Source organism: Manduca sexta, chromosome 6 (assembly GCF_014839805.1).
Source record: "Manduca sexta isolate Smith_Timp_Sample1 chromosome 6, JHU_Msex_v1.0, whole genome shotgun sequence".
Taxonomy (NCBI): Eukaryota; Metazoa; Arthropoda; class Insecta; order Lepidoptera; family Sphingidae; genus Manduca; species Manduca sexta.
Genome location: NC_051120.1, coordinates 824,753 through 841,478, shown reverse-complemented (window position 1 = coordinate 841,478; position 16,726 = coordinate 824,753). Strand labels below are relative to the sequence as shown.

The window sequence follows — 16,726 nt, the reverse complement described above, 5'->3', positions numbered from 1 at the left end:
TCGGTTGACTAAATAGTATTTTTAAAAATCAAATCCACTAAATACAGAAGACACGCTTTCAACTATACTCCTAAAGAAATTTGTTATTAAATAAAGATTTTAAAAACTTACATTAGATATCCAATGTGGTTTATTGACATATAAATATTAATTTATTTACTAAAGTATTAACATGTGTTGCTCGTAAATGAATGGAAGTGTTATAACGTTCCTGGTGCGTGCAGGCGGCCTGGGCGAGGCGGTGCTGTCGGCGCTGGCGCTGGAGCGCGGCGCGGCGGTGTCGCACCTGTGCGTGCGCGCCGTGCCGCGCTCCGGCCCGCCCGCCGACCTCGTGCGCCACTACGGGCTCTCCGCCGACCACGTGCTGCGCGCCGCCAAGCAGCTGCTGCAGGCCTGAGTCACTGCTGCACCCACTACACACCACATGACAACCGCGAGGGAACCGAACATATTAATACCCAGTGAACAAAATATTGTTCCCCAATAGAGTCGATAAACAGCGCAGGCCCGATCCGCCTGTTAAAATTACGCTTGATGCTCTAAAATGTAAGCTGATTACGTCCTGTGCATGTAGTCTCGATCTGATTTCGGCACAAACATATTACGTGTGATGTTATAAGACAAATTTCGACTTAAAAGTCTGAATCATATGATTAAGGCTTCAATTAAGTATAAGTTTGTTTTATACATCAACTTTAATAAAATTAATATCGATGATACTATAGTATCAAAATTTTAGAACTGATCAGTAAATCATAGACAATAAATTGGCAACAACATTCCGGTAAAATCATTTCGCTCAATGTCTATGATTTATGAAAAACACATTGCAAATTATACCTAGTTCCTAAGAATTAACGACGAATATGATATGGTTGTCTGTTATATCATCTTTTTCTATCTTTATATATTTCAGGGTGGTTATGTACATATCGAGTTTTGAATATGACTTCAAGTCAATTAATAAAATATGATATCTTTTAAGTTTACATCTCTTAGTTTACTCTTCGCTTCTTAATGGCAGCATACAGATAAAGAATGAAGTGGGAATCCCTAAGTTCGACTTCCAGGTTGGGCAATGGTGATTATTTTAGCCTGTTAGTGTAGTCTGTACAAAACTTGGTATATATACAACTGTCCCATTTGTTATAAACAGTGCCTTCAAGCAACCGCACAAGGTATAAGGCTGATGGTTTTTGGAAAGATTTTTGATGGGTTAGTGAGTAAGAGATATTTTATAAATGTATGTATTAAGGTTCGAATGAGCCAAGTAACGATACCGAGTACTCATGCGGAATCGATACTTGAAAGTATCGAATGTAGAGGAAAAATATAATGCCTAATACAGATAAAAAAAAAAATACAAATAAAGATATCAGACCAAAAAAATGTTTTCCATGTCATATCGATAACTCATTTTCAGGTATCGATGCTCAAAATATCGATATATGCTCGACATCGATACTATTCGAACCGTTTGTATGTCTGTCATCATGGTGTTTCCTCTTAAAATATTTTTATACATTTGTTTAAAGTTCATATTTTGCTAGCAACTGTTATTTCAACTTCTATAATATGCGAAAATGTTGTTATCATTCAGTTCCTTATTACTGTTGAAGGTATTTTTGTGTTGAAATTTTAGAACTTAAATATAGCAAACAATATTACTGGAAAATAGACAATGGTCATGTTGTTTACTGTATTTAAACTCTAACTATAAATTGAGGGCTTCCTTAAATCAAATACAATGACTTGGTTAAATTGTTTAATTGGTAATTACATTCCTGTTTGCATTTCATTTACGGAATTGTATAATAAAGTTTATTGATACGAAAACTGATTCTTATTTCTACTGTACATTAACTTAACATTAATGACTAGATTACCTCTTGGTTACGGTTAGACGCCGAATTAACATCATATTAAGTATCTTAATTATAAAGTATTCAGCAACCTTTTAGGGTCACCTAGAGTTTGTGAAAATGGATTAAACCTTACTCTAGAGGCACCTAACCATAACACATCCCTGACTTAAACTACTGTTAGAGGTGTCAACTGACTAGTTTTGTTAGTAATATTACAGGGATTCGTGTGAAGACTCAAAGATGTTTCCAGTCACGGTATAGACAGTTTATAGTATTTATTAACAATTTGTAGTGCATGTTATACTTTATAATGAATATGACTGTAATTCAAAGTTTCGGTACTTCAGTGGCGTATATGAAATATGCGTTTTTAGCAAATTCATTATTGACGATTTGTTGATTTTATTTCGATTACATACTAGAATATTTTGTCAAATACGCCAAAAGAAGGACCGTCAAGACATGGTATGGGTCCTATGATGTTTAAGATTTACAGTACACAGAAATATATTGAAAAATAGTTGCAACCGTGTACAATAAGCTCGTCGTGTATATTCAGTAGCATTAAAAATGAACACTCGCAAAATTTTTCAATATGGCCACAACAAATTGTTTGTATATAACTTATATTTATAATTTGGTTCCATATTGACATAACAAAAATAATGTTTGCAAAAGGCTTTATACAACTGCATTTCAAGTAGACTAGTGTTTGCCTAACTTTTTGCCCAATATTCACAAACAGCGTCGCCACTGTATTCAGATACTGAATGCTAACAAAGGGCGTGGTTTGCGAATTTACTGATTTTAGTCGGAGTACACATTCTAGGTTTAAAGTGTGTTTACAAAATGTCAATTATTTCACGCTCTTTTCGCCAGTTAATTGTCATTATTGCTTTAAGTATTTTCAGATTACAATAAAACGAACCATTTTTCTGGAAATGAGACCAAATTCAAATAACATGTTCATTATCATGTATTTTCCAGTATTTTGCCGCAAACAATCCTACAAAAGGTTAATAATAACCACAAAATTCCAGTATAATGCACATAGTTACTTATCTACGCTATCTGTCTGCTGTGTGATTTACAAAACAAACTACTGATTGTTACTTCAAATATTTGATGCTAACTACACTTAAGTCTAGTTGCAAATTGTATAAAAATACGAAAATATTTAACTAGCAGTCAGTCTCGATTCTGTATTTCTATCCACGTTATTTAATACGATAAATAATTGGTAATAGTGAATTTATTCTGAGCCATTATGTCCCCCAGTGCATATTATCGGTTTATTTATTCTTTCAAAATTGAAATACAGAATTCAGACTGCGAATTAAAATATAAGGACTTCAGTCACAATTATTATAAAACCAAAAAAACGATACATAATTCAAATATAATACCATTGTTTTTAAGTAGAAAATCCGCGCCAATATTTAGCCTGAAGTTTACAACCTGGTAAAGTGAAGTTAGTCACCATTCTCTCCTGTCAATCTAAGTTTAAAAGCCTCACTACTTAAAATGAACTTACGGTTATGAACGATTTAGATTGGCATGAAATGTACGAAGATCATAGATATAATACATTACATGCTTGACATTGTTCTGAGACATTACATCTGTACCTTCTTATGCAGCTGTCGAATATTGTCAATTAGATGAAGCAATCTTACAGAAAGTATTGAATAATGTAAATTATTAATTAGTATTACGTAAATGTTAATTTAAATTAACATTTACGTAAGTGAAATGTTATTGGCGTCACACTTGCATCGTTACTAGAGAATGGTTAATTTTGTGAGGTTATTTCCCATTCCTATCCCAGTCTAACAAACTAGTGACTAACTTCAGGCCGTTAAGCGCGGTACAACCGTTCATCTGCTCAAAGCGGAGGTATATTGTTATACTGTCTGGACGGAGCAATCAGAACATAAATATTATAAATGCATTATCAGCCGTTTGGGAATCCAATTTAAAAGGATATTTATAATTTTAAATACAATTAAGCAATCGAGCAAATCACTTTGTGATCACTCCCGCCCATATACACTCCAGAAGTGGCATGTGGACATTGCCCACAAGTTCTGAGGCAGTTTAAAACGAGTACCTATGTAATATGGCACTGAATCCTAAATTAGATCCCAAATAAATGGCTCATTTATCCACATTAACAAATTAATATCAACACTTACGCTACTAGCTTCGTATAAATAACAGATCGACCGCACCTTAAGTTAAGAGTTCAGTTCACTCACTATTTCACTCAATTAGTTAACTCAATTCATTAGTCGAAACGAGAAATTTGTGTACACTAGTTGTTGGACTCCTTGCTCGATATCTTTATATGGTCTCCTACATTATCTGAGGTGTGCGGTGACACCATATATGCTAGCACTTCATGTCGATCAATATTGCGACAAAATGTCGGATGTAAACGCACACAATCTCGTTTCGGTTAACTACACCCTCAAGTGTCTGTGGCCTGGCTTCAACAAGCTATCCTCACCCCCACTCGCCCGCCGTGCTGGTCTCACTGCTGGGCGGCGGATTGCTCTCTGCCGGCCTCTCGTCTAGCTCCCCGGGAAGGTAGTCCTTCCAACTCCTGAATAGATACCTGGTAAATTTCCTTAGCTGCCTAAATTTACAATAAGTTGCGCCTTCAGCAGACTGTAGCTGCTGTGTTTGGATCAAAAACCCCTTTTCTTTAAAAGTCTGTTCTAGTTTTTCCCTTTGCAGACTTTTTCTCGATTTCCTCTTCTTTTTGCTCAAGTCTTCTTTCAACGCTGCGCTGTCTTTGGGTAAAGTTGATGAGGATTCCCCTGCGTCCTGACTTCTCCCTTGATTGGAGTCCCGTTGCAAGTAATCGTAGCCCTTGTTTCCCTTATTTCCAGTACCACTATAATACCTAAAATTTCCTCCAGAATCCACTGAGAGCATCTTCTTTTCTTGAAGTGATGGCTTTGATCCCCCGGTGAATTTGAACTTACAAATACTCACTTCTGTAGTTGGCGTTGTAGAGTTACTTTTGGTGGGTATTGGAGGGATGAAAATAGCCGATCGTTTCCTCTTGACCGGTCCCTGCACCGGGTTGGGTGATGCCCTCTTCATCTTCTGTTCTGGACTCCGCTTCGCCTCTTCAACTTGTTTGATGACCTTCGGGTCGAGTAACTCCGAAATTTGCTTGAGCACTAATTTGTTCTTGCCCTCATCTAAAGAGGCATCGCTCACTTCACTAACACTATTTGGTGTTGGAGGATTCTGCTCGTCGAACGGCAACTGTCCTGCTAGCCTTTGGTAATATAGAAGCTGTGTCTGTAGCGCTAAGGGATGCATGTATATTCCTGCATTGGGCCAGTACACATATCCCGGGAACTTGCCTTCCTCGTCTGGACTGGCGGTGGACTGCGCCGGCTCCGACAAAGCTGGCGAAACATTCGTCCTTTGCCTAGAAAGGTCTGGGGAACTGCTTGCCGTTTGTGGTGCGACGTTAGTGTTCCTCTGAATAACAGAAATAGCATTAGGCTGCTCAGGTTTTGAAGGCTCGTGCTCATTGCACTCCGCGTCTACTTCAGTCTTTACCTCTGGCAGTGACGTATAAATGTTGCCGAATTTCTTTTGAATCTGTATCTTCAGATCATGAAGGTCTCTAATGCAGAGATTCAAGGGTTCATCGTCGCTATGCAAAGGTCCTGCAATGGTTAGCGGCGCCTCTGGCATCGGCTCGTCAGGACTGTTAAACCTCGGAGGAGACAGACTTTCCAGCTTCTTCCTATTCTCCTGCGACAATTTCTTCTCTAATAAGCTAGAAATTATTTTATTCTGCAAGTCAAGTCTTTTGGGCTGCTTACAGCTGGTTCTCTGAATGGCGGACAGATCAAGTTTAACCTATCTTGAGGCGGAGGCTGTCCTGGCACTACTGTGCCGTAATTTTCATAAATAAGGTGGCAGATGTCAGCCTTCTTAGGCTTCCTGCCTCTCCTAGGTTTGGAGTTGTTCAACGTCATCTCGCCCATGTACGGCAGATCGTCGTAGGTGACAATCTTGCTGGGCGCTATGGCGGGGTTTTTCTTCTTCTTATCGTCAACTTTGAAGTTTTTGGTCGACATATTGAGCACTGAATTAGGCACAGTCAGAGCTCCGGTTTCATTCTGTATGCCAGCTAGCCTCTGCGCCCAGATCTTAAAAGTTTCATTAGTGATATTGTTCACATCAAAATTTGGTTCAGTTTTTGGTTTTCTTTTGCTTCTGTTTAGCGTTTGCTTTCTGCAGGCTCTGTTCGTAGTGGTCTAGGTACTCCTGCGGTAACGCCTGATGGTGGAACTTGAGCTTCCATCGGTTCTTCTGCCTGTTTCGATGTTTTGGTTTGGGTTGTTCAGCTCTTTCAAGTCGCTCTTTGCTCGCAGACAGCAGTTGCTGTCGCAGCAGTTCCTTGTTTTCTGATGTTCTGTAATAATTAAAACACCATTCAGTATCTAATTAAAACTAATTTAATTTTCTTTCTGTAGGGATCAGATTTTTCATTTGACAGAAGTAGATAATGCTCTTAATCCAATAATAACTATTTGATATAAATTGACAGTGTTTGAAATTGCTTATCGATCAATGGCACCTGCATGTCTGACTAATTATAACTACGCTGTAATTCTATGCGTTACCTGTTGGGCGCGTGTTGGGAGAGCGGTTGTGGCGGCGCCGGACACACGTCGCCGCACGGCACGCGCCGCATCACTTCTGCAACAATAACACAAACATTATGTACCTATTGCTTCAAAAACATATTATCTACCAATGCTCATAAAAAGCTGCACTACCAAGAATTTTGAATTACTATGTTTAGAGCTGTTATCACCATCACTAGAAATCAAATGCTGAAGGGTCGGTTTCACAAATCTCAAGTATTTTTTACATCGTATTAAACAAAAAATTTAGATAATACTCATTTTATTACCATTTATTTAGGTGACGCTTATACAATTTTGTGACGAGTAGCATTTACTCAGAAGTTGTAAGTACTCTAAGTCTCCGGATTTAGTCTAATATTCCCAGTAACTACGCCGCCTTTAACGTCCTTCAAACCTAAACATTGCTATTTGACGCTAAACATAAGCAATGCAGTACATATCCAAACTCTCCTACCTAGAGACCTGATTTAGGTCATACCTTTGATACAAGTCAAAAATTTAAACACATGTCCTATTTACATCATAAGTATGTTAAGACATAATGTCAAGAAACTGTTACCTATTTCCTAACTTCTAACTGTTTACTGCGAAGACCGTTACTCGAAACAAATTGAGCTCATGAAACACTACACCATATAATGGCATCATATTGGTACAGTTCAAACATTGACTCAGGTCACTAATTATATTTAGTTGGTTATTTACTGTTCGACAAAAATGGACACTCATATAAGGTTGTTTGATATGTATTTTGTGTAATTTTTTAAATATAGTTATTTGCATGTCCTGTTTATTTTATGGTTACAGTTTGCTATAATGTACTTTTATTCTATGACTATTTGAGAGACCTAGTTACTTTTTAGTTCATGAAGCTTTGGCAGTCATTGCAATTTTGATGTATTATTAATATCACTAATAATTCGATATTCATTTCATATTATGAAATATATATAATACACAATGTTATTTATAATAAGGTCAGTTCAAATTATATTACAATAGTAGGTCAAACTATTCCTAAAAACGCTATAAAATCTAAAATAGCCGTCGCTCTATATTATTTTAAAAACGGGACACATAAAACTACAGTAGAGTACATTAATTAATGTGTCAAGAACATTAACACTGACTACAATTAAAAGTAGAGTTTAGAAAATGCCCTAAATATTAGTCACCTTTAAAGTTACCGCCCAGAAAATGCACAAACTAATCAACTTGCAATACGCAAAACTTGCCCGATGAGAAACTGTGTCAAGCAGTCGAGGTGGCGGCACAGATGTCTGTTTAAGGCTGGAAACCCGAGCGGCGTCAAGTGGCTCCCGAAATACCCGCGCCGGGAAGCGCAGGCGCACGCCCCGCACGCGCCCAAATTAAAGATCATTTCGCAATATGCGTTAAAAGCGCTTTCGCAGAACCAACCTTAAATAGTACAAAGGCTCTTCAGGGAACGCGGTTAGGGATTTAAGCAAATATTAAAGTATGCGAAGGCGCAACCAATTTGTATTTGTATAACGTAGAACTGCTGGATCTTGTTTTTTATAAAGGGGCGGTTTCACTATAAAGCTTTGCCTGCTGCTATATTGCCGGGTGATGAGACCCTCAACAATATACAAACACTTAATGAAAACACGAGTTTACTGATTTTTTCTTTTTTTTCTGCAGTCAGTCCCCACATGTCTTAAACTCTACATGCCTATATATAAATATATGGTAATCATGGGAGCTGGGGTGGAGTATGGTATGGGTCTCTAGCATCACTGACTAATTTGAGCCTAATTAGGGGTAATGACGGTTTAATCCCGGTCAAGACCATTGTTGTAGAGACGATTTACAACTAATAGCTCTATGATATTAAAAAATACTGATAATGATAAGTAATAGTTCACTATCGAAATATGTGAAATAATGATCAATAATTATAGAAACACGCTCTCCTTCTAAAATACCGTGTTTTAAGCTGCAATATAATATCGGATACAATGCGCTCTTTCTCGGAACATTGTTTAAAAATACAGGAATATGTAGGCGGGGGAGCACAATAAAAAACGCAAAGTAGGTAATCTATTATCGCATCTATTATTACGTGGTTATTGCACTGTTTTCATAGAGATATTCCCGTTTGTATATTTATATCTTCAAGAATACGAAAACATTTTTCTTAGTGATTCAATAGATGAATATTCATGTTGCAATCTTAATTTACAAAATACTTGTTAATATTCAGGAAATGGCTTTACAGTTCCGTCTGGAAATCTTAAATGGAGTATATGTTTAGCAGTGGACTTCTTGAGGCTGATGATGATTTAGGAAATGAGTTTTGTTTGTAACATAAAATTTCAACCAATTATTTACATACTCAATTCTTTTATCAGAAAAAAAAATGTTTTTGAGTTCTTGGGATCATATATGACCTAACAGGAAAAGAAAAAACTGTTTAACATTGATAATTGTTTTATAGCATATTCTAAATCAATTTTGCTCTTAGAAAAACCTTGAATATACTAGACTTTATTAATGAATTTGTATGAATGCTACTGCCCACATCGCACGACATCGTGCGCGTGAGTACGACAAACAGCATCGCTCTAGCACACAGCACCATCCAATGCGCTATCACAACGCACTGATTTCATGTGCTGGTGCAATGAATGAAATACTAGTAAATGAAAAATGACAATGATATAATGGTATACATTTTTCTAGAAGTAAAATTGTTTTTTTTCTTTTGAGAAGTACTAAGCATTAAACATAGAATCCAATCCGTCTATCCCTAATTCTCTTCACAGATCGGTAAAAAATAAATCATCTTTTAGAATAGATATTAAAGAACGGTAGTATTTTCTAACGTACTGTATCAGTTACCTTACTATGCTATTATTGCTACAGATAAATAATTCAAAACTAACATAATTTCGAAACTCGTATTTTCAATAGACCAAAAACAAACGTTACTAAATGATATCCCGTAAACAAACATCTGTATAGGTTTGCCTCGGCAGAAAGGCCTTGCTCCATCTTTAACATTAACAGTTAGTGGGCGAAATCACCGATCCGCGGACGCATCGCCTAAGATTTGATTTAGTTCAGTGCCAGAAAATTGTAATAAATAACTCTTGTCTATTCGCCAATTTCAAATTTTGTCATATTTATGCGGGTTAGGTACTTCTGCGAAAACATAGTTTACTCGCACGAAATAAAACTTCCTTTATTGTGACAGTCCTAAGAATGCAACGGATATATTCTGAAGATGGTAGGACAGTAAGATCATTTGCGGGGTTTGCTTCAACTGGCAGCATTACATGCCAAAAACTGGTTAGGTCAATCCACGGTTCTTGAGTGTAATAGCCTTTAGAACATAGGTTATATCGGAACGTTGAAACCATTGCAATTGTTGGCATTCTTTCTTTACCTACCCCTCTACCTTTTCGGATCTAGAAATGAAACCTAACATCTGCCAGCAAGCAACATATACAAATACGCTTCTACTATACCAGGGAGGTGATAATATATATTTGGTTCATCAGATAAGCTGTATTGATGATCTAATTCTAATCTTTTTTGGACGAATCCAGTACATTCAGTACTTTGTAATTCACTCTGGGTGCTGGCAGTTGTAGCTATTGACGAGAAATATTAAACTATGTTTAAATTAGAGTAAAAATTAAGTGTAGAAGTCGACTTCTGAAAGTATTCTTGCTAATCTAAACCCAGTTTTACGATTTGCAAGTCTGTATAAAAAACGGACACGTAATTCCCACTGGACACATCGTTAATACCTAACATTCTCTTAGTATAGACGAGCACAGGAAAATAAGATCGCTTTAAATCTGTTTTGGCATATTTTGACCAATATTTGTGGGATGAGAAGTAGATAAGATTTTATGATTTTCACGTGAGGTAAATAGAGATAATACAATGATATAAGCCATATCTCAGATTGTCCTTATGTTTCTTTACACGGTGTTTATAATCCCACTATATCGTTATCATTTTATACTATTTACTTTCCTAGTGCCAATGTACTTTTAATCATGATGTACTGAGCTCCATTTCTTGAACGGGCGCATGATATTTATTAATCCCGAATTCTTCATATGGCTCTATAACTTCCGATATCTTTTTGTAGTATGGATGTAAACTTATACGATATATCTACGTATGAAATATTTCATATTTTTTTAGTGTTCCTTCATGTGAATTATCTATCTGCGGTTTATACCTCATTGCTGTTACAGTAACAGCATCTTGAACAATCAAAAAATTTTATGCTATTACATACATGTTCTCATTTTCCACACCCATTTTTCATATTCTATCAGGCAAGTGCTATCGTTTCGAAGGTGTACGAAGGAAACAGCATAAAACTCCTGCTGTCTACCTCAGTTGCAAGTTGAATTTTGTACATAGACGACGCGCAAGCGCATTATTACTTTTCTGGCTGTATACTACGAGTTTTAAAATAAAATGATTAGCGATTATATTGATACCTTTGCAGTTAAACTAACCATAGCACGCCGGTCGCAAACTTCCCATGAGCCTTGTAAATAATGCCATGAAGAGCAATTCCCTCGCCTGATTAAAAAGCTCACTCGCCATCATGAAAGGATGCGACTTTAAGCACTAAAAGTCGGTAACACCCAAAAGTCACAATATCCAGTTCACTGACGGATATTCGAGGGCAGAAATTCGACGAGAAACCTACAACACTAGCGAGCTTTCTCACTATAGACGGTGAAGATGTCTAAAACATTTTGATATCCATTCGAACAGTACATTTGTTATGAGAGAGCTGACGTTAGAGCTATTTGCGAACTCTTTAATTACTTTGGCTCGGTACAAAAGTATTCCGATGCACTTCCAACGTGACGGAAGATATGCGCGCGCGCAGATCGTTGATAACCTTAATCATTAAGATACTGTGTATAAATACACAGTAAGGCATATTAATGTTGCAATCATAATCATCCAATAATCACATAAACCCTGAGTGTTGACCCCACGCGAAGATACCTACATATATGTATAATATTTTACATTGTGGGAGAAATACTATGGATTTTTGATAGCCCAACTCTGATTTCCCTAATTTCTTATTATTAGTATAACTAATATTTATATTAGCTATATTAATACAAACAAGTACTCTAAAAATTTCAATCGACTTCATACAAAGAAGTAAAAGTAAGTAAGTTAAAGAAGTACGGCAGATTGAGAGACTTAGATACGGCTCTGCGTCGCGAGAAAGAGTTTTTGAGGGCTAAAGTCCCGCTACATATTTCCTCACGATAAAGAAACATATGTGCTGTTCCAGACTACATTTATCTTTGTGCCGAATCAATCAATCAATCATTCAAATACGTTCAGCTGTTCTGGCGTGATGGAGTGATAAAGATCCAAACTTTCGCATTTATATTACTATAGATTAGGGTTCCGTAGGTAGGCCCGTTGTGTAGGTACGAAACTTATAAATTACACAGTGCAAATTCTATACAGGCATTAAATATTTGTAGCAGTAAATACACTTTTATGGTGTGAAACAAATTGCCCTGTGTTTGATTCCTGCATCGACTTTTTCCTTCTTTATACTTATAGCAAAAAGTTTATTTTCGAAGTATTATATATTTTTATATACATTTGTATATACCTAGTTTTTTATTATGTATTTATATATTTAATATAACCTTAGTATATGTGTATTATATTATATTTGATTATCATTTATTGTATGTTCTATCTGATAAAACTGTTGCTCTTATCAGTTTTCTATTTCCCCAATTATCTACCGACTAGGGAAATACCCAACATTTTACTGTTCGAGGCTAAAATACAACACAGTACAGTTGACAATTTAATGTTAGATAAGACTTTCAAAATGCAATACTTATATTTTTTTATTATTTATATAACTTGCTATAATATTATTGAGATCTCACGCGCGTATGTGTCATCTCTTGGGCGCGAGCACGTTTTGTGGCTATAATCGTTCATAATTAAAAATGATCTATAATTTATTATCGTAGTGACGCACCGTGCCGGCCATTTGCTTCAGTTGTATAAATTGTATAAAGGCAAGATACGGATTTGTAGTAAAAAATCAGCAAGAATAGTAGTATTACGTAGGAATTACATGTGTGTTTGGCTGCAGTCCAGGTTTGCGGTGCGCCGCGTCACCGCGCGTATTAAAATTAGGCTAATGGGTGAACGGTACCCGAGTTTCTATCTTTTAATCAACATTTGGAAACATTTTCTGCCGTCATGTTCCTCTGTACGCAAAAGGCAAAGAAATTTTGAACGAAGTCCTTGATTTAATTAGGGCGCGTCGACAAAACCACATGACATGTTTGGCGCACCATTGGCACTGTCAGTAAATTCTTAAAGCGTCAATCTGTAATTGGAAAATGTTTTGCAGCGCCAAAAATGCGATTCAACTTTACATATTTATTTAAAACATTTTCTCAAAAACTTCAAGGTAAACGCGAACGTATAACAGTCATAAGAAAGCAAATCGTTAATGTTGTAATATAGATCTTATGTACACACCATAAAGGCGATCTTGAGAGCTGCCAAATGTTTGTTAATTAATTGCCGTCGAGAGTTTTTCAACCGATAACAACTCTTTACGTGGTTTCAAACGTCACCGGCGCCGAATATTTCAGCTGACCATTTTACTAAATATTAGTTTATTTATAATTCTACATATCCCTCAGTGGGTTTTCCACTCCTACAAGAAAAGAATTTGGGCAATAGTCCATTACCCTGGTGTAAGGCGGAAACCTCTATTTTTATACAAATTGTATTTTTTCTCTTACTACATTCATTGCTATTTGCTTTATACGTAATTTGTTCAGTATTCTGCGAACATCCGGAGTTATTTCCGACGTCTGCGTGTGACTTGCTCTAATTTTATACACGCGTATAAGAAATGTTTACTACTAATATTATTACCTATTCCCTAAAATCCAGTCGTTTGCTAATGATATTTGTATTTTGGGATGGTGTGCAAATTTGGAAAAAAGAACTTTATTAAAAGATCTATAGTTAAGAAATCAAAAACATATTTATAATTGAGTTCTCATGAGAATTCAAGATTCAATAACCTACATAAGTGTATTTCAATAATCTAGTAGGCCATGCCACCAAGGTCGTCCATGTATTATAGTTAAATGGAATGTTATTTGAAAGCACTGAGTAACACGCTCAGAACACCAAAAGGTTAAATATTTGAGTCAACCTTAACGTAGGCATAGTGTTTGTGTTAGCAAACAACGTTGGGCAACAAGAAGCAACATAAATACTTTGTACAAACACTTGAAATACTATAACGGGAAGGAGGTAATTAATTTTGCAACATAGTTCACATTAATTTGAATACATTACAAGTGATTTGTAAAGCAATTTAATACTTGTCCAGTGATCACATATAATAGTTAAGAGTAAAATATACAAATCTCAAAAAGAATTGTTAGCACATCTAAACGTGAACAAGGAAGAAAAGATGAAAGATATCTTGAAAAGAATCTATTCCTCATAACGAATCAGATATAACAAAATGATCATAACAGATAACAAACCAATATTTCCTTATGCCACAATCGCGTAACATAATTTACATTAGCCCAAGCAAATTCCCGAAGTACAAATCAGGCTATCAGAGCAGTCATACCCTTTCTGAGAGCACACGGCGACTACACACGTCGTTATGTCGGCAATATCCCAAAATCAGAAGCGAAATCACCGGTCCGCAGCAATTAATTTAATATGAACGATCGGCTTAAGGGAATGCTAATAGCGACCGTATTTGGATTATGAACAGTGTGTTTGGGCATGATTCATAACCAGATGAGCGTAGGATTCCACGCCTCGCACTCCGCGGGTTTGTTGCTAAACAAAACACGCGTATGGACGTGAATTTGGTCATATCATGGCATATTTATAGTAAACTACGGTCATTTTATTACAAATTGCCTATATCAAGGATTGTGTGACCAAATAGAGTATATAATGATAATAAAAGCACTTTTAGAAATGACAACTGACTCCACGAACAACTTACATGTTGTCCAATGTAAGCAGCAGGCAATTCAAATTACAAACATGGTTTCCTATAGGCATGATTTGTCACATTTTGATCATAAGTAAAGTTAGTAACAAATATAACCTATGTAGAATTTAAGGAATCATTAAACTGAACGAACATTGAAGTAATAAATAAAATTTTGATATTGCTCTCTTATGTTATGGAGGTTTGTGTAAATTTTACAAGAACAAAGCAACATAACTTTTATAAAACCAATTTACCACATACTTATGACAAAAAACATGACACACATAAACAAAACCTCGAGTGCAAACGCTCATATTTAGAATGTATTTGCTCAAACACGCCCATATTGAGAAATAGAAAAGCGTTTTCGAGAAATCAAGAAAAAAAGACACAGCATTGGCAAATTTCACACCGTCACGTCCAAAACGGTGGGCCGGCAGGCAAGTGATAACAGAAAGCGCCGCGATCATGTTTACTGTTTACTCTGTTTAGACAACGGTATGTTGATTCATGCGCTATTGGCGCCCGCCGCGGAGACTATTTGACACTCGCCATGTACGGACCACGGGCAAGGGTGGACTTACCGGATAAAAATGGTTTCACGGTGGAAATTCCGGATCTTTCCGGTTATTTAAAAACCGAACCAAACAATTTATATTATTTATTGTGCAACATTCGTGGATTCCTTACGATTACAGTAACCTAAGCGTTGAATTTGCATTACATGAGCTGTGTTGACAGTTCGTATTTACACGAGGTAAATTTATCATGCGCTTGAAATGTGTTGAATATTCTTTAGGTTGACACTTATGCAAGAAAGTACTTAGAAATGGTGTCGTATAATCTCGGTGTGACCGGAAAATTCCGGTACCGGTAACCCTAAACCGGGAGGGACGGAGCTCTCCTGTAACAAGCCGAGATGTGCTGATGAGCTCTGCACACATGACACACATTCAACTGATGTCAATATCTCATATTTGGTCAATTCAATGAGTTTCATTTGCAATGACGTGTCAATGTGTAAATATATTGAATATTTGAATTATTTCGAAGGTGATAGAAAGCTTTATTTCACAAGTAAACAGATTGGTGATGACAACAGTACGCGAACAGCAAATAGTTTGGGCATGATCCTTCATTACCAGGATTATAAATTAAAGGAAAATTTACTCAAATATTCAAGAAAATAAATGAAAAATATGTAAGTAATAACAGAATCAAATCGCAATGCATTATAAATTGATTTGATTAAAATATTATCGATGTATAAAACAACAAAAATATCTCCTTCTTTTTTTAAACACTCTAATAAGTAAAGTATAAGTGGTAAGTGCCTACTAGGTATATTCAATTATTTAGTAAGATAAACAACTTCAAAAATAGTCGCGTAAACAGAATTTTACCATAAATGTCGCAAGTAATAACCATTCCCTCCTTTCTCCAAAATTATGGCATATTCACTAAAACTAACAACCAACAAGCACTTCTTCAAAACAAAATAAAGCAAACACAACCTAACAGTAATGAGAATTAACACAACTAAAACGTGTTGATCACATTGTGAACGAAATACAACACACGGCAAACGGTACCGCGGACCGCGCGGGCCGATCAAAACACATCCGCGTATTGATAACGCGCTGATAAGGGCATCTGTGCTCGTCGCGCCCGCGCCGCCACTCGCGTCTATCACCGAGCCTGCCCTACATAGATAAACATATAGCTCACCAATAATTCAATAAAATACCATTCCAACTATTCCATTTCATAATCACTTCACTATATTTGCAAATTACAAACACGATGTTTGTTTACAAAACACCTTTGAAATCACACGCGATCTGAGAACACACACGCGCGGGATCGGAACAAGCGAAGGACGAAAAAAAATAATCACCTCCGCCCTCGGGCAGCATGTGTGACATCCAAGTGTAGTGCAGTGGAGGGTGACAGTCATTGATAACGCGCGGGAGAGCCAGGAGCGGCCGGGATGTGCCGGGAGGTGGTGTGCGCGCGCGCCGCGGCCGCACAATGCACCGCCGGCGCCGCGCGTGTCGCCGCACCGCAGCGCAGGGCCGCCGCAGCGCGCCAGGGCCGGCGCACGCGGTGCCTAGCCCGCCGCGCCACGCCGC

The 16,726-nt window shown here is 36.9% G+C and overlaps 2 protein-coding genes across 2 annotated transcripts in view; one reads left to right on the top strand and one right to left on the bottom strand.

The window, feature by feature from the left end:
* Positions 1 to 1,836, top strand: part of LOC115440964 (transketolase) — a 14,302-nt gene extending 12,466 nt beyond the window's left edge. Inside the window, 1 exon segment of the mRNA XM_030165505.2 lies at positions 225 to 1,836. Coding sequence (XP_030021365.2) covers positions 225 to 397 — 173 coding nt within the window. The 3' untranslated portion in view covers positions 398 to 1,836.
* LOC115440963 lies at positions 1,753 to 16,726 on the bottom strand. Its single transcript, XM_030165500.2, is given in 5 exon segments — positions 1,753 to 5,704; positions 5,707 to 6,104; positions 6,106 to 6,312; positions 6,524 to 6,599; positions 16,492 to 16,726. Coding segments are annotated over 5 exon segments (2,043 nt in total). The 5' UTR covers positions 16,520 to 16,726; the 3' UTR covers positions 1,753 to 4,370.